The sequence below is a fragment of the Schistocerca serialis genome, chromosome 3, assembly GCF_023864345.2.
Source record: "Schistocerca serialis cubense isolate TAMUIC-IGC-003099 chromosome 3, iqSchSeri2.2, whole genome shotgun sequence".
In the NCBI taxonomy this organism is placed as follows: Eukaryota; Metazoa; Arthropoda; class Insecta; order Orthoptera; family Acrididae; genus Schistocerca; species Schistocerca serialis.
This window is the reverse complement of record NC_064640.1, coordinates 33,032,047-33,056,035: the sequence shown is the minus strand read 5'-3', so window position 1 is coordinate 33,056,035 and position 23,989 is coordinate 33,032,047. Positions and strand designations below refer to the sequence as shown.

Genomic DNA, 23,989 nt, shown 5'->3' with positions numbered 1-23,989 from the left:
AGCGAAAGGCTATTTACAATTTGTACAGAAACCAGATGGCAGTTATGAGAGTCGAGGGACATTAAAGGGAAGCAGTGGTTGGGAAGGGAGTGAGACAGGGTTGTAGCCTCTCCCTGATGCTATTTAATCCGTATATTGAGCAAGCAGTAAAGGAAACAAAAGAAAAGTTTGGAGTAGGTATTAAAATCCGTGGAGAAGAAATAAAAACGTTGAGGCTCGCCGATGACATTGTAATTCTGTCAGAAACAGCAAAGAACTTGGAAGAGCAGTTGAACGGAATGGACAGTGTCTTGAAAGGAGGGTATAAGATGAACATCAACAAAAGCAAAACAAGGATAATGGAATGTAGTCGAATTAAGTCGGGTGATGCTGAGGGAATTAGATTAGGAAATGAGACACTGAAAGTAGTAAAGGAGTTTTGCTGTTTGGGGAGCAAAATAACTGATGATGGTCGAAGTAGAGAGGATATAAAATGTAGACTGGCAATGGCAAGGAAAGCATTTCTGAAGAAGAGAAATTTGTTAACATCGAGTATTGATTTAAGTGTTAGGAAGTCGTTTCTGAAAGTATTTGTATGGAGTGTAGCCATGTATGGAAGTGAAACATGGATGATAAATAGTTTAGACAAGAAGAGAATAGAATCTTTCAAAATGTGGTGCTACAGAAGACTGCTGAAGATTAGATGGGTAGATCACATAACTAATGAGGAAGTATTGAATAGGATTGGGGAAAAGAGAAGTTTGTGGCACAACTTGACCAGAAGAAGGGATCGGTTGGTAGGACATGTTCTGAGGCATCAAGGGATCACCAAGAGGGTAAAAATCGTAGAGGGAGACCAAGAGATGAATACACTAAGCAGATTCAGAAGGATGTAGGCTGCAGTAGGTACTGGGAGATGAAGAAGCTTGCACAGGATAGAGTAGCATGGAGAGCTGCATCAAACCAGTCTCAGGACTGAAGACCACAACAACAACAACATCCTACATCATTACAAAATGTCATATTCGTAATCTATGGAACAAGTTTTTATGTATGTAAGTATAATAGAGATGGTATAGTAATACTATTTTACAAAATAAAACAGTAATATGTAATACTTATGTATGGTTAGTTTTCACCCACCCTAACACGTGGTTGGGGGATTTGGATAAAAAAAAAAGTTCAGAGAAACGAAATTTAAACAACAACATTGAGTCATTAGATAAACTCTTGTTAAAAAGGGGAAAATAATTAAAAATATAATGGAATGATTTTGCTGCTTAGTAAATGTGAAACATATTTGGCCAACCCCAGCCACCCTCTGAACACACCAAAATCTCCCATGAAAGAAAATAACAGAGGGTCTTTAAGACAAACTTAATGAGATAATCAGACACAAACAAGAGTAGTGTCACTGAGTAATCACCAGACTAAAGTGGATTATCCACCACCTTTAGAAAATCACTAAAGCAATTCTGTTAATCATTTTAAAAGTTATAAAACAACAATCAAAATTTAGTAACAAATATTTGCAAAAGTTGACGTGTTGAAGGAACTCATAAATTCTACTTAATCTCTCTAATTATTTTCCTCACATGAGTGTGTGCATAGACAGCCTACTGCTCCTGGTTACGGAATGGCAGATATCATTCCTCCAAGTCAGTAGACGTTTCTTTGCTAATCCAAGTTCGTGGGGATGAATGTGTGAGTAGCTTTGTGGAACACGGAAACAATGAAATGCTTTCATAATGCTGAAAGACAGCCAACTGATGGTTGAAGTAGAGAGGATATAAAATGTAGACTGGCAATGGCAAGGAAAGCATTTCTGAAGAAGAGAAATTTGTTAACATCGAGTATTGATTTAAGTGTTAGGAAGTCGTTTCTGAAAGTATTTGTATGGAGTGTAGCCATGTATGGAAGTGAAACGTGGATGATAAATAGTTTAGACAAGAAGAGAATAGAATACTGGATACTGCCCAGTTAGCCTTTTGGGCATTCCCTCTGTCAGGTCTACTTTATCTGATGTGTGGGTTCAGTTGGGGAAGAAGTCACATACACAAAGGTTGTTAGCCACTTCCTAATGTGCAGTTTCTGTCAGGATGAGCAAGCAGGGTGAGAATAGATCTATGGTAGTAGTGCTGAAGCAGGTAGCATACGATAGAATGATATCTTCAGTCTGTGTGAGACCCTCATTTTCTCAAACCCTCAGCCAGGTGCCACTCCACTCAAACTACACTGTATGCATAAAAATCTTCTAGCAGGAGAATTATCTGTGAGGGTCTCACTGTCAAGGATCATGTGGTGGAAGACACTGCGACATTAAATAGGCATGAACCATGACAGCAACTGCCTATGCTGATGCGATTAAAGATGCAGTAAAGGCTGATACATGTCATTGACAAAAACAGTCAGCCCACATTTTGCTCTGTGATTGGTAATGTTTTCTCTTCAGTGGAGGCTATTGTCTCCCATCGCAGGAGTGTCAATGGGTTCAAAAATGTTTCTTGCAAACAGAGACACAATGGTCTTTCCAGCACTATGAGCTTCATTTCCTCTATGTGAATGCTGTAACCCATTACATGGGTGCAATTTTATCTACTTTGTTTCTTCTACCCTCCTATTGTGACAGTGGGCAACTGATCAGTGGGGTAGGACAAGCAGGACTTGCAGACACGGATGTGGAAGCATTGGTGTTGTGTGGTTTGAGGAGTATTTGGCTTTTGGGTAGCAAGCCTACCACTAGAATTTGACATTGAAACATTTTCTTCCATAGTCTTCCAGTTGCCATGACCACTACTCTTGTGTCCTTATGACAAGATCACCTGCAGGTGCAGAATTTTGATCGTTTTTTGTGAGTTGGCTAGTGCATATGTTTCTGTTGATAATGTAGGCAGTGGGGAGCTGGCGTGGTAATTACGATGATAAATAATCACTCGCACTCTCAGCACTCTATGAATACTTTTATTCTCGGAGCATATACACAATGGATGTAGCATAGACCGCGAACTAAGAAGAATTGATCTGGCAAAGATACAGTTCCTCTCGCTGCAGTACAGGGCAGTGATATTATTGGGGGGTAGAGTCAGTGGTTCTAAATCCCCACACTGTCTTCACCACTGTAACAGCACAGGCCACAAATGCTGTGATTTGGTGGACTACAATTACTCTCTGAATCCATTGAATGTGATTCCTTTCATTATTTTTACTTATTACATTCTTTCTCTGCTTGGAAAATAGGGTAATCATTTCTCCAATCTGAGAGTTATCTGAAGTAGTCGATGTACACCAATGGGGTACATGCTGCCTGCTTCATGTGTGCCTCAACATATTTGCTGTAAGATGTCTTACCCTTGTAGGTCATTACCATAAGATCCAACTAGTGATATTTAAAACATCACATGGTACTGGTGATGAATGCCCTAACCACTGGACACATTACTACCTGTGTTTACATACTGTGGTAGAATGCTAAATCATAATAAATGTAACAGTTTTTCCAGGTCTTTATTGTTCCTACTAGTGACTTGTTCTGCATCCATGATCCATTGATAAGCTGCTTCATATTTTAAAATCATGTCCGTGAGGTCTCTACATGTTACCCTTTCTACTATTTGGAGAATAGAAGCCAGCCTCACTGTTTCCTTTTCTATAAGTAGTATGTCATTAAACAGGCCCATTATTAACTTATATTGTCAAAATTCAAACAACGGAAACTCCAGGTAAGAATATTAACAATGTAGGAAAAGACACATTGCTACTTACCATAAAGTTTACATGTTAAGTTGCAATTAAAAGACACTTAAACATAAACTTTCAGCCAAAGCCTTCATCAGAAAAAGAGAAACACATCATTCATTCACACAAGCAATCACACCTCACGCACACATGACTGCCACCTCCAGCAGCTCGGCCAAAATGGGGGAGTTGGAGAAACCTTCTCAGAAGATCCCTCCCTTCTCCCATCATCAAAACGATATCATTAGATACTTGAACCCTGATAGTTTCATCACAGCTTTCAGGATAGTTATTTAAGAACTTTGACTCATTATGACTCTTTTTCATGAAACTGAGGTACTTAATGGCTCAGGAGGACTTTTCAATACCTGCCGTTATCCATTTGTTTTGTGAGACTTTGATATGATGTAGGTACCTCTGGAAATGTCTTTTCAAAATTCAATTTAAAAATGTTGAGAATTTAGAGATTTTCACATTTACACCAGTTTCTCCATATAATTCATCTCAACTTTGGTTTGCTTGTTATTTTGAAATATCTTCTATTTTTATTTCTGATAGATGTCTTTTGCAAGTTTGCAGTTTCGGGATTTTCCCATGGCAGATTTTACTGTTGTTGTTTGCCAGAAATGGTCTGACAGCCAAAGATATTTTTCAGCTACATCACACTTTTCCCTGTCCATGTTTGTGGCCACATTGTCAATCACCAATGGAGCCACTGCAGTAATATTTATTACACTATTGACCAACAGGGACATGCCAAAACTTTGAAGAATATTGATGAGGGTTCTACTTGTTTTGTTTTCATATTTATGTTTATGTCTCCACAGAGAGGTTTGTTTACTTTTCTGTCTGAGACTTTTAGAACTTCTGTTAATTTATTGAAAAAAGTTCCCACACTACTACTAGGAATTTGATACACAAACAATATGATTAATTTTTTATTTGTATCAAGCCCTGTTAATTCAGTAGCTGATATTTCAAAGTGTTAGTCTTCACTTATTGTAGCAAGGACACACCTTGATTTGAGCCACATTCCTTCTCTCGTATAAATGCACAATCCTCAATCCTTTTGAAGTAGCCCTGCAGTAAGGGTCTGTCCTTTTATACAATGCTAATAATACATGTTGGATTTCTGTGTTTTTACACCGGTGCTCAGTGACAGAAACTACTGTGCAGTACAAAGACTGGATCTCAACTTCAGACTGTTGTATTTTATGTTTTATTGATTGTATGACTTGATGAAGAGTTGTTAAGTATCTGGAATGTCCCATGATACTATTTCTGATGGGTTCTTGTTTTCTTATGACATGTAAAAATATCCATATTGTAAACGATTTTATCAGATTTTTTTATCTGCTTCAGATACTCTTTAGTTGGGGGAATCTGTTATCTGGATTTATCATAAAAAGAATCTACTTCTCCTATGTATGACAGCAAATATTTCACCATGCTTGGTCAAAGGTACACCCCATATAATATGATGAATCTACTGTACCAATCTTCTCTTCCTCTTCCTGCTTAGGACTAGGCTACATCTAGTGACTCACCATCTATTGATGGTACCAACTGGCATGACAGCAACATGTGTGAACTTGACTGCCATCAGTGCCTTCTGTAACCCCACATTAATCTGCCTCAAAGCTCCATATAGGTGTGGCCAATCATGGCACTGGAACAGCTCATCAAAGTGTGCATTTATGCCATGAGTCAGGGAAAGTGTCTTGTCCAGGCCACCACCTATGTCTTATCCCCCATTCCTGTCCCAACTGTTTCTCATCCCTACCCACCGTCACCACATGGTCATCTTTTGAGAAATCCTTAGCTACAGACCCCAAGTCCTCCATCACTTGACATAGCCCTGAATTTAGTTTGAATATACTCGTGACCTTGTATGCTACCCTAATTTTTTCTGTAACTGAGGCCTACATCTTGCCCATGACTACTACCTAGCAGCACCACATTTTTTCTTCCCAACTCCTTGTATACTCCTAGGCTTCCTGACATTGGTTGAAAGGTGTTGTACATTTCCTGCTCCTAGTCCTACCTGAGGCTATTCTGCACTTGACTCTGGCAGTAGTAGATACCTGTTTTTGGCGTTGATAATAAAACTATCAGATCACATTCTCTTTCTTCCTACCAGCTGCCAGTTCCCAACTGCTGTCCTCCCCTTTTACCTCTCTTGATCCTGATCAATTCCTCACTGCTTCCTTTTCTGTTCTTCAGACAAAATGTTCCAACTGCATACTCTGCATTTCCAGGAGTGAGCCTCTTCTGTTTTCCCGATGCTCTCCCCACTGCATCCCCCCCACCACCCATCCAACCCCAGTGAGAATATTTTCTACAAGACTGGCAACAAATCACCGTACTCACTATTCTATAACAGCTCATGTATTTCTCACTCGTGATTGAATTCGATAGAAGAATTAAGTTCAACAGTAAATAATGTTTCAAATTTGTCAAGGACGTGATATTGGCTGTAAGTACACAAACACGATGATATATTGTTTTGTCTTGTTGCCGCTGTTTACATACTGATTTAGAGATACAGAACAATTAATTACTAATTACTTTGGTTTTAGAGAAATCACTTTATAAAGATTGTTTCGATATGTTTTTAAACGTTAGCAACTCAGAAATTGTATGCCTACATCACGTCTGTCTAACCAGTAAACAATACGAACTGCGTTGATAAAAATGAGTTAAAACGTTTAATTACACTTTTCTGTTAAGAACAGACAGAATAGACACTATTGAATCTAACAGCTGCTTTGTTTTAACGAAATTTAAATTATTAAGAAAACTTAAGCAGATATTTTAGTGTCTATGTAACACAAAATTTCGGCCTACGTCGCGAGTATTGGGATTTCTAATAAACGAATTGCTTTTAAGAAAAATGATTACTTAAAACGCTAAATATTCATTTTCGTAACAGGAACGGACACTACAGCAGGTATACAAAATAAGAGCTCCTACTTCTCACGGCACTCCTACACCCACACAACATTTAAGTCACTACAGGTAAACTGAAAGTAGATCAATAAATAGTACGTAATTTTGAAGCGAATTAGTCGTTCCATTGAAGTATTTGGTAATTATAACAATAATTCATAGGTTGCAATACGCCTACTTCGAACTTTACATAGAGACGCAAATACTATACCCGTAATAATGAAATACCTCATGTGTCATGTATGGAAAATACGACTGGCTTCATGACGCTTTTGTTATCAATATGATTTTTATATTCTTCATTTCTTTAGGTCCAATAAGTGAAGCTACATTTTATAAACATAAAGATTTTGAGTGAACTTAGGACATTGTAAACAAGTAGGCCTGTCTATTCTTACTAGATTATTGCTTCTATTCCGTAGCAGAATTTTTTGGAAGTTTGAGATACAGAGACTAGAAACAAGACAGTGAAGCTACCGCAAATAGTGCAAGCTGTTTGGTGGATAACGCTTACATTTATGTCTCTACTGGCATATTACAGTATTTTTACTGTGCTGTGTTACCGTTTTGATTTGTTTGTTCTGTGTCTCATAATCTGGAAAGATTTTTTTTTTTTTGGATGAATAAAAGAAATAAACTCTGTTGCCGTCTGCGGCATCATAAGCTTTTAATATCGATATACGTAACATTTCCAAGCACATTATTTGCGAAGTGTAGTGTATTTTATATTAGCCGGTATGGTAGCTCAGCGTGTTCGGTCAGAGAGCCGGTTGGCCTCTGTAATAAAAAACTGAGTTAATGGATCAACAACGAACTTAAACGGATGTCTTACGACGTCCGCCCCGAGCAGATGCAACGAACAGAAGTGAACAAAATTAGTACTCGCTTCGGCGGTACATATACTAAAATTGGAACGATACAGTGAAGCTTAGCATGGCCCCTGCGCTAGGATGACACGCAAAATCGCGAAGCGTACCACATTTTATATTTTTTGAACAGCCGGCACGGTAGCTCAGCGTGTTCGGTCAGAGAGCCGGTTAGCCTCTGTAATAAAAAACTGAGTGGAAGGATCAACCATCGAACTTGAACAGGATGTCTTGCGACGTCCGCAACGACCAACCACAACGAAAAAAAAAAAAACCCGGTTCTAGGCGCTACAGTCTAGAACCGCGCGACCGCTACGGTCGCAAGTTCGAATCCTGCCTCGGGCATGGATGTGTGTGATGTCCTTACGGTAGTGAGGTTCAAGTTGTTCCAAGTTCTAGGGGACTGATGACCTCAGAAGTTAAGTCCCGTAGTGCTCAGAGCCATTTTGATTAATTTGATGGTAATTGGCCCACATTATAATTAACAGATAACACGTTTGTACTTCGCTTTCATTTATTATTTTAAATCATTCGTGATTTTTTATTCCGCTTGTTGTAAATACCATTAGGTACCGGTAATCCATTTTAAGTTATAGACACTTCTACTTCATCAATCACACACAGTTATAATCGTAGTCGTGTCTGTAAACGTTTACATCACGTTCTAACAGTCGCGACACTTCGCCTCGATTTTGTTCCCTACCTCGCCAGCAGCGCCCCAGGCGGCCAGTAACTTAAACTGTGAGTTCGGCCAGCACCTCCTATAGAGGAAAGCCTGCGCGCCCGCTCAGTGACGTCACGCACGTAGTCTGGTGCCGGTGCTCGCAGTCCGTTTGGCCACAGCAATAGACTGTTACGGGAACCGTACGAGGAAAATTCGTAAAGAAATCTGACATACCTCTCTCATGAATTACAAGATTTCCTTTCTCAAATGACCCAGTTCTTTTGTCTGTAACTTATTTCTGCATACCTTTTAGCCCCGACGTAAAAAGTGGCTGTAATAACTTTCATTATCTGAGGCATTAAAACTCCCAAATGAATGGACCCATTTCATTGTAGTTTATTTTAAAGGTGCTTTAATGGGGATTGTCACGACTTGTTTGATGGCAGTCTGGTTAGCCGTTCAAAGATCGTCAGCTATACAAAGTGCAAGTGTTTGCCACCAGTGTGCTCTTTCCCAATACCATTCCTAAACTGTAAGTGCTGTAGTATAAATTGTAAATCTCGAAAAGGCCAATCTAAACGTCTGCAACGGTATACATTTATCTTTTATGGCTGACCACCATTCACCATTCTTCCGTTTTGCAGTTCCTGTGTAAGACGATTTTTAATGACAAAAATTTTGATTGAAAGCCATCCGCGAAAGATTCTCGTATGCTCTCGCGGACTTTCTTTTAGGGGTTTTGTTCTGTTTTTTAAGTTAAATATTGCATCACTTTGACGCAGGTCTAATAATGTGGACGGCACTTTGCAAAGTAGCACACTGGCAGCTAACATTTTACGGACACTGTTATTGCCGCTGTTTATTCCTTATGTAGCAAAATCCATTTTAAAACCTGATTGGATGATATACCTGTTAATTAAAAAAAGAAACACGAAAATTGGGCAAATAGTGTTCGAATTATAACACCCCCTATAGAGAGGCACTGGTAATAAGCAATAGTATGAGTCGTTTCAAAAACTAACACTGCCCTGAAAGACATGTTCTACATATGTTTTAGTCCACCATTTCAGCAACCTTGTATTCATGCTTTTTTTTTAAATTTAAAGAAATTTCTCCTGTTAATATTTTTTAAGTGAAATGCAGTTCTAATGAATGATATGATATCTCTTCTCAGTTTGTGCACCTTTCCCTAAGAAAGTTTCTTTCCATTAAGAAAATCTCACTGACCTGAGATGAGTATGTAATGGTATTGCCATAAAGTTTTGGTATGCCAATACAAATTTCAATGAATTCTCTTTTCCCAGTAAGTTAACTAAATTTCCATTATGTATTGAAATTACAAGAGGTCTCAAAATACAGATTACCAGGTTAGAATTTCGCTGCTCTAAACTGAATACCTTTGAAGAAAGAATGTTTCTGTACTAAGAAGTATATACTTTGAAACAAACTGTTTGCATGAATTGCACATAAATAAATTTCAACTACAAAGTAAACTTTCATTTCATCTGTTGAGAAGTTTTATGACGTGATGTGACCTGTGATGAAATAATTGTGAAAAATGAACACTTACCTTCATTTGGCATCACATTTGGGCTGCACTCACCAGTGGCTTAGATACTTCATCCTTCCGTAAGTTTGGGGAAAGGGGTGGGGGTGGTGGTTCAGCTCTATTTAGTTGCAATACTTTAACAGATCATCATTCCAAAATATATATACTGGTAATTGTTTAAAAGTGGAAAACAAGTTTCACCTACTGACCATGCTGATATGAATGAATGCAAATTAAGTAAAAAAATTCTGTGTATGAATGAATTTATTTATTTCTTTTGTTCATCTTCCATACACTCTTGTCAATAATCACTAACACATGGAATGAGAAAAATTTTAGATTATAGTGGTTCACAATAGAAAATTATAGATGTACAGCATGAATACTATGTAGTGACAAAATAATTAAGACTTATGGACACCAAGGCCAAACATTAACAATAACCACATTCTTGAGACTTAAGTTTCATAATTTTAGGAATAATAATGATAAATTTTGAACAACATTAATGATTAAATTGCTATTTTATAATCTCCAGGGTAGTAATGGAAGGTCTTTAAGTGGGACACTAAAAGAATGCAAATAAAACACTGCACCATAAAGTTTTGTGTAGGAAGAATGCATATGAAAGCACTGTAGTAGAAAAATGGCGATGCATATAGACATTATATTAGGTCACCCTGTAAATTGCAAGTAATTACCAACTGTAAGTGTATGTTATGTGGCAAAAATGTGTCAAGTGGTGTTGGAATATGATCTGGTTACATTAATTAGATTAGGTGAGTGAAAGGCAATTGTGACAGGCTTAAGCTTTTTTAATATTCTTTTATAAACAAATATATTCAAAAAGCCAACAGAAGGGCATACCTGAGAGTCTACCTCAGATATTTTTCTCCTCAGCAAAGATGAGCTAACAAGAAGGCACTTTATGGCACAGAGCAAGCATCTATTTAAAGAGCTCAGTAATTAGTCAACCTGAGAATTAGTGGCACTCAATAGTGCTTGTAACAGAAGTGAGAGCTGTTCCACAATTACATTACTATTAGATGAGGAGACCTGCCAATCATTATACACAAAGAAGGCCATGAAAGTACTGCAAAGCCCTCCCCTAACAGCTTCTCCATTTGTATTAGTAGTAAAATATATGCAAACATGATCTACATAAGAAAATGTTGAGAAAACAACAGTTATAACAGCTGCAGAGAAAGTAGTAAACTCAGAAAGAGAGAGGCAACTGTCACAGCATGCACATCTGCACTCATAACAGTGACATTAGTAGAAGACAGAGGAACACCACAAACACTACGTGAAATCGAAATTTGTCTACCTAAAGAATCCATAAATACTATAGTAGCTTTTTCAACAGTAACAATTAATGAATCATTACAAATTGGCAGATTTCTCACATGTATCACAAGCTAAAGTAATAACTTCAGTATACAAAGAAAAGTGTTGCAGAGAATGTAGAGAACTATAGAGCAATTTTGCTCTTGTCTCCCATTTATCACCAAAACAAAGTAACCTTGTTTGCAAAAAAAGTGGAGTCTGCTATAGCACAGTTTGTGTAAGTTTTTCTCAAAATAATAAAGGAAGGTGATCAAAATGGCATTGTCTTGTCATTGTCAAAGGCATGTGCCATGTTGGGCCACATAACTTTATTACACAAATTAGAAATACTATGAATAAGGCATGCAGCAAAGAAGTGGTTTAAGTTATACTCGGAAAAGCAAGCGAATTGATTTTTAGGTTTCACATACTATAAAAAGATTACTATTGGTCCTCTCTGCCTGCCACACCCCCTCCCCTCCCTCCTGTATGTATCATTCACCACCCAACTTCAACTGAGAAAAAATTAGTGTAAGATTCTTTATATTAAAGATTAATTTCTTTGATAAAAATTTCACATTAGGCTATTAGTGTTGATAGCTGTTAGCAGCTGTATATTAAAATATTTATACAAACTCTCAGCCATAAGTTACAATTTAGTAAGTTTGACTAGTTTCAGATTAACCTGACTAGTTCAGCTTAAGAGGCATTTGTTGATGTGGCAATATTACTGATGACAGGTTTTGTATTAATGATTTAAAAAGAATCTAAGATAAAGATTTCAAAGTTATGTTGTAAGAGTTTGCAGTTTTCGCCGAGTGTTTTTTGAAATTTTTTTTCCATTAACCTTCTTACAGTAGTTGTTTAAAAATATATTGACACCAACCCAAACAACACTTTTCATTATTGCCTGGGATGAATGTCCATTGCAGCATACCCCATCAAATAATAAAAAGTCATTTTCGTGAAGAGTAGCAAGTGCTACTGCACAGGCAATAGCACGTTGATTCGTACAGGCAAGAAAATCTCTTTCATGTTCTTTGAGAAGTTTACTGATGACAATATAAGTGTAGACAATCATATTTAAAATAGTGTCTGATGGGTATTTTAGTCCTCCATGATCAAGTCTCTGTATCAAACTAAAATGTTCGTTTATTGGCAGCTCCTTTTCAATCACAATTTCATTAAGGCAACTCTCACATTTCAGCTTCTTAATCACTGCATGAGCACAGTAGCCTGCAATGAAAGTTAAAGACGTTGCAATATCTTTCACTGAAAGAACATCGTCTTGAGTTACACTGACTTCTATGTCTAATGTGTCTGTTTCTTCAACTTCAGAAAACATAAAATTTTTTATGGCCCCTACTGTGATATTGCCATAGGAAGGAGAACATAAAACTAAAGGCATTAATTACACTTTGAATTCGAAGCTTCTTTTCTGCTTCATAGACTTGTGTCACTGAAACATTGTATTGGGAACCTGCAAGCTGTCTATACTTTCCAAAACGCCGCTCAAGCACATCTGTTTGTAGCTTGGCTGTCAGTAAATAGCTCATACCTAGCTCTTCAGTACAGTATCGAGCAATCTCTACAACGGCATATGTTGTATGCTGAATAGCAAAAAATGTTTCTTTTGTGAGAAACCCACTTGACAAACCTTTTGCTTTCCACACATCAAGCCAGTCTAGAAAATCTAGCAAAAATTGCATAGAAACGCTATCAGTTGTCAACGGATCCATATAAGGATTCTGTTTGTGTTTCCCTTTAAACACTGATTTCACATTCATGACATCAAACCATTTTGTTATTATTCGAATGTATTCTGCTGTTGATGGTGCATGTCTCAAATCAAATTTATCACTAGCTACCTCAAGGCCCTCTGACACATGTCGATTGAATATCTGCAGCACTAATTTCATGCTCTGTTTTTCTAATGATGTAGGGCAAAGTGATTTGAGAGACAATGTGTGACAATATTTTACTAAAGAACTGGAATCTATGTCATAAATCTGTTTCAGTGTTTTAAAAGAAGCTACAGAAAACTTATTTTCTTCCACTTCTTTTCTAACTGGAAACTGAGGATAAAACATATCTTTACCATCATTTTTTTGGTTCAGCCACACATTTCTTATGCATTTAACAATGTGTATGGCATCAATTAAAAAGAAAAGTGGGCGATTAGGATCAGATGGATGTTTAAAAACTATATTAACAGCTTTATCCAGAGAAAACATTGACATGGTTTTGCTATTGATTTTGTTGTTGTCAGTTACCACACAAAAAACCCTATAGCCTATTAGTTCAAGGCCATTTATTATGGCCAGTAGCACATCATATAATGCATTAGATGAAATGGTTTTCACCGGTAAAATGTGAACAACATCCCTGTACAAAGACTTGACACTCTGCAACATAAATACAAATGCTGAATTTGCAGCACATTCAGAGTTATATGACATGCCCAAAACATTACCTCCTTTGTATTCCAAATAAGAATTTAGATGAATTTCATCTACACTCAAAACAACATTGACATCATCGCTGTTCAAGTATTGAAATTTCTGTCTTGCATAGGACAGGAAATTACTTCCCCCAAGCCTTTCGTGAGATAGATTCACATTAAATTTGCTGCAAATCCTACGCAGAGTGCTTGGATGTGGCATTTTCATTAATGAGCTGCTACGTAAAAAATTGTAAGCATGAGATGAAATTGAAAATAGCAAACAACACAGTATCATAAATGTAGAACTAAACCTATGATTAAATTTCTTTACATTTATGAGACTAACTTGTTCATATATAAAGTCTACCATCTCCTTTTCACTCTCCTGTAAACTGTCTTTCAGCACTCCTAGACTGTCTTTCACTATCTCTACAATACTATCTATAGAAGTTTCTGAGTGCCCACAATCTGTGTCTGAAAACTCCTGCAGTACACTGACAATTTCATGGATATTGGTTACAATTACAGGAAAAGATCTTTTTCCTAATGTCTTAATTTGTACATCTTTCTTAAACAATGAAACATTTAAATTACTATCTATAACGACAGAATGTGTGATTAATGGGGCTGGATTTCTTATTATCTTTAAAAAACAAACAAAATCACTGTGTTTTTCGATCACACTCCACTCGTTGGGCAAATCCACTTCCTTCGTACGCAACATCAACTCTTCTAAAGAACTGAAGCTGAAAGTGTTTTCATAGTCCTTCTGTGATGCTAAACTATATTGTAACGCTGCAGCTAACTGCTCATTTTCAAGCCTTTGCTTTTTCTCCTCTGGCCCTTCACGTCTACTTTCTTCCTTTGAAAGGTAGGAAGGACAGTTTGGGAGTAGTGATGGAACTGCATCTGGTCTCAAACGTGGTTTGAGAAGGGGGGCTCTTAATAACTGACCAGTCCTTTCATCCACAATTTGTGTTTCCCAAATAACATCATCCTTGTGGAAGTGAACATGACATACCTGTAATTAAAAATGAATAAAAAATGAAAAAAGTGCTTACAACTGAATGTGATGACAATATTAATAGTGTGAAAACAATTTATGAATATAAAGTTAGTTTCTAGTTCTAAAATACAAATAGACTCCCAACTAAAATGCAGAAGAATACTCAAGTGATAAATGTGGCCATGGCATAGTAACTCTATAAAACAATAACACTACAATATCAAAACACATGCAGTTACATGTCATGGCAACAAGCTCTTAAAGAGATGGTGAAATGAAGAAAGTACTTTCCCCATCAAAAATTACAAACATTGACTAATGTTTGTAGCATAATTCAATAACAGTGACAATTTTTTTTTATAAGTTAGCCATGAAGCTCATATTTACAAGAGGGGTGGGATTTTTGCTTAATGTCTTGCTCTATTCCCCCCCACCCCCCACCCCCACCCCACACACACACCTCGGACACGAGAAAGCATGATGACACCAAACTCACACAGGTGTAATCCAAGAAGCAACTGTGACACAGTAACAGAATAATACAAAGTAATTGTCAACACTGTGTAACCTTTAGAACTATGAAATACTTAAAGGTAGTGCTTTTTATCAGATAGACACTGTTTTGCTTTTGATATCAGTTCATAACTTACATAAAAACTGACAGTATGATGAACTAATACATTGCCACTTATGTGCTACCTATTAGGCTAAACATGAGCACACAATTGCTTTCAAGTACTTTAGCTGTGTATCTATAAGACAGCTGTGTAGGCCACTGGCATGTATCTGAAATTCCAGACCCAGAAAGTAAGAATTTGTAAAATCCACAAGTATTTTTTATATGTTTTCACAGTTTCTCCCTTTGCATTTTGTGATGGCCTGTTAATCCATTCATGTACTCATTCATTTTTCCTGTCTATGGTTCACTGTTAAGTCTAAAGCCTACTATATTCCCTAATAGTAACATTCCTTGCAATGACTTCAAATTCCCACCAATAATTTATTAAAAACAAGCGACTGAGACACTGTTTTTACTTCATTTTCAATTTCTGGGTACACCACATTACTTGTTTTTGAACAGGCAACTTCCTAAAGACTTTTACAGCAAAAAGAAACACTAAACACAGAAGCAGAATACATCGAAAATCGTCTGTATCTTAAGTGCACGTACTTAATTATAAACCGACTTTTATTCCTAACAACAGGCAGCATAAACAGTAAGTATAAAGATATACTGAGATATTTAACTACGTAAGTATGACTGTGCTTAGGCTATACTGGTTGAACTTGCAGAATACAGAATTCATATAACCTATACCAGCTAAACTGTAGAATTGCCAGGGCAAGAAAACGAAACGCTATTTTCTTCGGCACTTATTCAGTTAAGATCTGATATATTAGTCAAAATGTCGCTGACCTTCCTTACTGCATAAGTGCCTATTCTTTGTTAGCACACTTAACCTCTTTTAAGAAATAAACAAAACAAATACTTACTCTTGAACTTGAAGAAGGAGTGAAGTTATCTCTGCGAATACTTGACAACCATTTCTTTCTCATTGCTTCATCCTCCGGAAATTTAAACACGGTTACTTTTGGTCCACCGTCGTAATTTCCTCTACAATTCGGCACACAACAACGATACGGCATTTTGCAGGCAACGAAATTTTCACAGGCAAGAAAAACAGATCACCAGTTTAGTGCACAGAAACTAAACAACCAAATCACGTACACTAACGCAGGAACACCATTCACTATAATAGTAAACTGACGCGAAACTCGCCGAACGACTATTCACAAGCACTGTTCCGTGAAACTGTTGAAGAAAGGACTATGTGTGTAGCCATCTTGTGACGTCACGCACTACGTAGACAGGCTTTCTTTTACAGGGGGTGCTGGTTCGGCGCGATGGTGAAAGCGAATAGTGGTTGTTCATTTTGATTTCTACAGTGGTTTTTACAAGCGGTAGCGTTTGTAGCGCAATAAATTGCAGTAACAACAGGAAGAAGGCGCTACAGCTGTCTTTTTTAGGTTTCCTAAGCATCCTGAGAGGTATGTACCATCATGTTACTAAACTGTATTGTCATGATTCACTTGCAAACTACGTGTGTATTAATGATTAATGTTTCGTTTTAGGAGCAGAAAATGGTTAGGTAATAGCAGACGAGAAGACCTTATGAAATAATATTACGTTTTGTTCGCTACATTTCGAACAAAACCAGTTCATGAACGCAGACAATAATAAACTCGTGTGGAATGCAGTACCCACACTGTTTTGCATCCCAAATAAGCCACTTCAACTGGAAATGAAGAGGAAACTGCCACAAAGCTTCGACAATCCATCTAAAGCTGTAAAACAGTCCTATGACGCAGAAGCAGCCAATTCAACTCTCCATGTATCAGTGCCAGATTCGTGCTTTGATAATGAAGTGGTTAGATTAAGAGAAGTTATTTGTGTCTTACAAAAGCGTAATGTTTGGTATTTATTTCATTCACTTCTGTTAGTCACTTAATTTTCCTTGCTTCCTTCGCGTGATGACATTATTTTGTTAGCAACTTGTTCACTGACAGATTGTTTGAAAATTATTCAAGTATTTGGTTTTGCGTGAAATGTAATGTAATCAGCTCATTATAATGTTTTCAACATGTTTCACCCACTATTTGGCAGTTGCTTGTCCCACTTAGAATAATGTAAAGATGAAGGTTGTACTTGTGGCAACAGGTTCAAATGGCCCTGAGCACTATGGGACTTCAGTCCCCTAGAACTTAGAACTACTTAAACCTAACTAACCTAAGGACATCACACACATCCATGCCCGAGGCAGGATTCGAACCGGCGACCATAGCGATCGCGTGATTCCAGACTGTAGCGCCCAGAACCGCTCGGCCACACCGGCCGGCGTGGCAACAGGAGACAATGACAAACAGTAGGCCTACAGAACGATAAATGAGCTGTCGATCGCTTTTGCATGTAGAGGTACATGTCTGTGCTTCTTACATGTGAATCTGTGTGTTTATATTCTTTTGATATCCATGAGGTAAGCTGCAATTCTATCCAACGTCACAAGTGTTTCTTCACGAATGTGTTGTAGCTTGCCACTCGATTCATGGTTTTTGTCCATACTTGCACTTATTTTAGAATCATTTTTAGAAACATATATGCCATCTGATACTACACAAACCCTTGGAGGCAAGAAAATAACTCAAATATTTCGTAAATTACGTAGGAAATGGATGCAAATCAAACATGCTTACGAAGCGTCTGATGTTCACCTTACTCGCCGCTTGGAGCGCTAATGTCTCTCCAGCTGTCAAACGGCAACGACTTTTACTGCGGTGAGTGTCGCGACTGTTATGTTAGACTGTGGTTTACATTAATACCTGAAACTTAAAATCTTTGCTTTATACGTGTTGGAAACTTCTTTTTCTCGTTCTAGGAGCAACATATCTGCGACGATGTGTATCGTTTTGCTCGGTTGGGCGGAGCATCTTGCTGATCAGGGGTGGAGCTTAAGTGGGGTGGGCGGGGACTATGTGTCGGGATCTTCGCAAGCTTTAAGCTCATGTCACGATACCATCCTGACATGTACAAACTGGGGCAGGAGTGGGATCTTTCCCACCGTTCTATCTGAAACGATATTTTCCTGCCGATCCTATGTGTTGGCAACCATAGCAACGCCTAGCGGTTTACTGCCGCGGGCCGCTAAGCGCTGTTTCCGCTAGATGCGCCTTCGGGCGCCCCCGACAACGTGTTTTAGGCCGTGACGGTCCTACCAAGCATGCAAGCGCACTATATGGCCACGCGCAGCTATATTGCGTCTCACGCCGGGGCGAGCCGCCGGCAGTAGAAGCATCGCCGCGGGCTGCGCCGCACCGTCCTTCGCCTCTGGGTGCTGTAACTGGACAGCCGCCAACGTCACCTCCGTGTGATTTAAGTGTCACTGCAATGCATTCTGCTAGGTAACAACTCTGGCGAACTTCCGCCGAGGGGACTTTTCATCGTCTAGAATAGAGTGAGACCATTTTATTTTGTGCATCTGTTCGGTCTCAGTCCCAGTTTTGTAACTATGCCTGAGTTACGTCCTCGCCAACCAGCAGAGAGGAACGAATCGGCTCCCGATGCTGCAACTGCGGCCCAGAATTAGCCTGATCGCACTGCTTTACTGCAACAGCATATAAACCCACTGTCACTTGAAAAAATAGAGCTACAGGAATGGCTTAACACGATAATTCGCGAACGTGAAGCCACAGTTGCCGAAAACAAGGTAACTTCTGGCTGTTCAAGAACCCAAAAAGTTGAAACAGAAAAAATAGTACCAGATGTACACAGTACGCAAATCCGCCAGGGTAGCCAAGAGCGCTAATGCGCTGCTTCCTAGACTCAGATAGGCGCACCAGCCCCGGATGGAATCCGCCTGGCGGATTAACAACGAGGGCCGGTGTGCCAGCCAGCCTGGATGTGGTTTTTAGGCGGTTTTCCACATCCTGCTAGGTGAATACCGGGCTGGTCCCCACGTTCCGCCTCAGTTACATGTGTCGCAGACATTTGAAACACGTCCGCACTATTTCACGATTTACACTCGACCCAGACAGTTGGGGTACACCGATTCCGTCCTGGGGGGGGTACGGGGTGGCGGCAGGAAGGGCATCCGGCCATCGCTAACACTAACATTGCCAAATCCGTTGTAATCACGCCGACCCTGCGATCGCTGCGGGACTATGTCGTAAGCGAAAGAAAGAAAGAACTGTAACCAGTACGCTCACAGCCGTAACTTTGTATCTTCTTTTGCCGGAAAGCCAGGCGAAAATGTAACAACATTTTTGCAAAACGTCAGGGACGTGGGACTTACAGGCGCATGGCCAGACCACTTTTTGTTAAATGTCACCACCATGAGACTTTCAGGCGATGCATGAATTTATTTTGAATCAGTAGACGCATTGTGGGAACACCCACATTTGATTTCTTGGTAAAGGGATTAGCAGAGCGCTACTCCGACAAGAGTGGAGTTAGCTATTAGCGTGATCGGTATATTAAGGTATATACAGACTTGGTATCTACATCTACATCAACTCCGCAAGCCTCCTAATGCTGTGTAGCGGAGGGTAGCTTCGGTACCACTATCTGATCCCTACAACACTGTTCCACTCGCGAATAGTGCGTGGGAAGAATGATTGTCGGTAAGCCTCTGTATTGGGTCTAATTTCTCGAATTTTCTCATCGTGGTCAATACGCGAGATGTATGTGAGGGGAAGTAATATGTTGTCCCACTCATCCTAAAAACTGCTGTCCCGAAATTTCAATAGTAAATTTCTCCATGGTTCATAACACCTCTCCTGTAACGTCTGCCCGTGGAGTTTGTTTAGCATCTCTGTAATGCTCTCTCCCCAGCTAAACGATCCGGTGACGAAGCGCGCCGCTCTTCGTTGGAACTTCTCTATCTCCTACCAGTCCTACCTGATACTGATCCCAGATAGATGAACAGTACTCAAGGATAGAGTGAACAAGCGCCTTATCAGCCACTTCTTTCGTGGTTGAGTTACATTTCCCTAAGATTCTTGCGATGAACCTGAGTCTGGCATCTACTTTCCCCACTATCTGTTTTATGTGGTCGTTCAACTTAAGGTCGCTCTGAATAGTTACGCCTAGATATTTTACGGCAGACGCTGTCACTAGCTGTTTGTCATCAATAGTGTAGCTGTACAGTAGTGGATTTCTTTTCCTATGTATGCGCAGTATGTTACATTTATTTTCGTTCAGGGTCAACTGCCAGAGCCTGCACCATTCATCAATTCTCTGCAGGTCGTGCTGCAAATTCTTTCTATCTTCTAGTGTTGCTACTTTGGTACAGACAACTGCATCATCTGCGAATAGCCTTAAAGAGCATCCGATGCTTTCTACTAGATGATTTATATATTGTAAACAGCAACGGTCCTATCATACTTCCCTGTGGTACTCCGGATATTACCTTTACATCTGTCGATTTTGTTCCGTTAAGGGCAACGTGTTGAGTTATATCTGCAAGAAAGTCTTGAATCTAATTGCAAGTCTGCTTCGATTCTCCGTAGGCTCAAATGTTTTTCATTAAACGGCAATGCAGGACGGTGCCAAATGCCTTACTGAAATCAGTGAACACAGCGCCAACCTGAACGTCATTGTCCACTGCGCTGGGACTCTCAGGGAAGCTAGCTGAGTTTCGCAGGAATCCATGTTTGCGAAATCCATGTTGATTTTTATAGAGGAGATGTTCATTTCTCAAAAACGTCATAATTCTTGAGCGTAAAACATGTTCCATAATTCTAAAACAGATTGACGTCAACGATATAGGTCTATAATTGTGTATCTGTCTTACTACCTTTCTTAAAAACGGGAATGACCTGCGCTTTTTTTCCAGTCGTTAGGTATCTTTCGTTGCTCAAGCGATCTACGATAAATTACTGCTAGATGGGGAGCAAGTTCTTTCGCATAATCTGTGTAGAATCTTATAGGCATCTCATCTGGTCCTGATGCCTTTCCACTATTAAGCGATTGTAGCTGCTTTTCAATTCCGCTATCGGTTATCTCGATATCTGCCATTTCGACGTTCGTACGACGATTGAAAAAGGAGGGACAGTGTTACGATCTTCCGCGGTGAAGCAGCTTCGGAAGACCGAATTCAGTATTTCGGCCTTCTCTCTGTTATCTTCCGTTTCGGTGAAGGTGTGGTTGCTGAGAGAATGAATAGATGATTTTGACCCACTTACTGATTTTACATACGACCAAAATCTCTTAGGGATTTTTCTTAGGTCGGCTGACAGCGTCTTACTTTCGGAATCATTGAACGCTTCTCCTATTTCTCTCTTTCCGCTCATTTACACTTCGTTCAGCTTTTGTTTGTCAGTTAGGTTTTTACAATCTGAGATGATGTGCTCTTTGTTTACGTAGCGCTTTTCTAGCACGGCTATTAAACCATGCTGGATCTTTCCCATCCCTTAATACCTCACTCGGAACATATTTGTCTAGGGCATTGAATTTTTTCCTTTTTTTCTCTACATCTTCGATCTCATAACCGAATATTTGATGCTGACTGCTGGGATATTCTGAGATTTGTATCCTGTCACTCTTGCTGAGCAAATATATCTTCCTACCTTTCTTAACATTCGTTGTAGGACCCCTCGTCATAGATGCTGTCAAAGCCTTATGATCACTGATACCTTCCACTACGTTAACTGATTCGATAAGTTCAGGTCTGTCTGTTGCTATGAGGTCCAAGACGTTACCCTCACGAGTTGGTTCCCTAACTATCTGCTCAAGATAAATTTCAGACAAGACATTAAGAACAAGACCACATCTCTGGCACCAGTTTTGATGGCATAACACTCCCAGTCTATACCTGGTAAGTTGAAGTCACCCTCTATTACAACGGTTCAAATGGCTCTGAGCACTATGCGACTTAACTTCTGAGGTCATCAGTTGCCTAAAACCTAGAACTAATTAAACCTAACTAATCTAAGGACATCACACACATCCATGCCCGAGGCAGGATTCGAACCTGCGACCGTAGTGGTCGATCGGTTCCAGACAGTAGCGCCTAGATCCGAACGGCCACTCCGGCTGGCTCTATTACAACGGCATGATCAGGAAAATCACTAACGATATTCTGCAAGTCCTGTCTGAAGCGCTCTACAACTACAGATCCAAGCCCAGATGGTCTATAAAAGCATCCAATCACCCTAATACTCAGTTTTACCCAGATTAGTTCACATTCGGAATCCGTGATAACCTCGCTAGATTTTATCGAATTTTTTTACTGCAATAAACACGCCGCCACCATTGGCGACTAACCTATCCTTACGATAGACATTTCAATCTGAATTTAGGATTTCGTTGTCATTGATACCTGGTTTCAACCAGCTTTCTGTTCCCAATACTATCTGTGCATTATAACCTTCAGTATATTACGTGAGGAAGCGGGCAGATTTGTATCCGCCCCCACACGCGCCAGCGAAGCGCAACATGTGTTCATTAATGACACGAATTGCCAAAGATGAGGGAAGCCTAACCATACGGCCAAGCGCTGCTGAGCTTCCTGTTGTAAGAAATGCCATACCGTCGCATCCGAACAGGATCGTTGTCCGCAAAGTAAGTGGCTGAATTCCGCCTAGAGGAAGGTTCAAAAATGGTTCAAATGGCTCTGAGCTCTATGGGACTCAACTGCTGTGGTCATCAGTCCCCTAGAACTTAGAACTACTTAAACCTAACTAACCTAAGGACATCACACACATCCATGCCCGAGGCAGGATTCGAACCTGCGACCGTAGCAGTCGCACGGTTCCGGACTGCGCGCCTAGAACCGCGAGACCACCGCGGCCGGCCCTAGAGGAAGGTGCCAGTAGGCAACAATAGAAATGATCAGCCAAACACGAGTACTACTCCACGAGAACTAACGTGGGTGGGCCAGGATCTACCACCCACCATCGTCCCCAATGAAATATGAGCCCTATAAAAAGGCAAGACCCACCTGAGGCGGCAAATTTACTTTTGGAGGGGAATTTCAGTGGGAAGTGTGTCAAAATTCTTGTGGATGCCGGAACTCAGATTAGTGTTCTTTTTGTTTCTAATGATGACAAGCATGTGATAAACTACGTTATAAATGGACTTGGAGAAGAGATGATAATTCCTGCAAGCTCCTGTACAATAGACGTGCACACTTGAGGGGAAAAGTATGCCTTTGATATGGACGGGATTTTGATATCATCCTGGGGAACGATTTCCTAACATGCTATCAGACTGTGATAGATTATAGGATACACACCACTGTCCGACAGTGAGCCTGCATTTCATTCGTGAGGAACCTGTGAAGGGAGCCCTACCTCACAAGTTCCAGCTGAACTGTGTACATGGATGTTAAAAACTATCACACCTGTAACTATTAGCGGTGGAACGGGAAAAGTTCTCTGGACTGAAGTCAAAGCCCAGGTACCGCCGAGATCCGACTATGTGTTCGACCCGCTCGCCCAGAAGGACTTTCTCAACAGGCTGCAAATTCATGTTAAGAGAAGTCTAAGTACACCCGAAGTAAAAGCTAACATGTTTCTAATACCTGTGTGTTTTGACGGTCAGTGGGACGTAGAAATCCCATGTGGTAAAATACTAGCCAGTGGCGAGAAAGTTATGCAAATAGAAGTTTCGAACCAGAAACAATGTCAAGAGAAAAAACGTAAGCAGTTACCTGTGAGGAATGATTGTTCACTAGCGCCTTCGATAAGAAATTAGTTGAAAGAGAAGTTGATACATTTGACAGAGTCTGAGTAAAATTTTTCGTATGCAGTTTTAGAGGAATATGCGTGGTTATTCAAGGATAGGCAATATTTGCCAGCAACTGACCTCGTACGACACGAAATTCCTACGGGAGACGTTACACCAATTGCGCATAAGTTGCATCGTTTACCTCATCATTTACAGTCTATTGTTGAAGACACAATTCAATAGCAATTG

General features: G+C 39.6%; 1 protein-coding gene and 1 non-coding gene across 2 annotated transcripts; one reads left to right on the top strand and one right to left on the bottom strand.

The window, feature by feature from the left end:
- Positions 1-7,541: 7,541 nt before the first annotated feature.
- LOC126472260 (U6 spliceosomal RNA) lies at positions 7,542-7,648 on the top strand. The gene has a single exon (XR_007586387.1). It is a non-coding gene; the product is annotated as a U6 spliceosomal RNA (small nuclear RNA).
- A 2,379-nt stretch (positions 7,649-10,027) lies between these two features.
- Positions 10,028-16,353, bottom strand: LOC126469693 (uncharacterized). The gene is made up of 2 exons (XM_050096858.1): positions 16,012-16,353; positions 10,028-14,532 (listed from the first exon to the last, which is right to left on the bottom strand). Exons 1-2 carry the CDS (start codon positions 16,162-16,164, stop codon positions 12,403-12,405), a joined length of 2,283 nt encoding a protein of 760 aa, XP_049952815.1. The 5' UTR covers positions 16,165-16,353; the 3' UTR covers positions 10,028-12,402.
- Between the last annotated feature and the right edge of the window lie 7,636 nt (positions 16,354-23,989).

Excerpts from the sequence above, each read along its gene's own strand:
- LOC126469693 (XM_050096858.1), bottom strand. The coding sequence starts at position 16,164 with ATGCCGTATCGTTGTTGTGTGCCGAATTGTAGAGGAAATTACGACGGT. Across the intron at positions 14,533-16,011 it reads CTCCTTCTTCAAGTTCAAGA|GTATGTCATGTTCACTTCCA; the intron begins GTAAGTATTTGT and ends TTTTAATTACAG.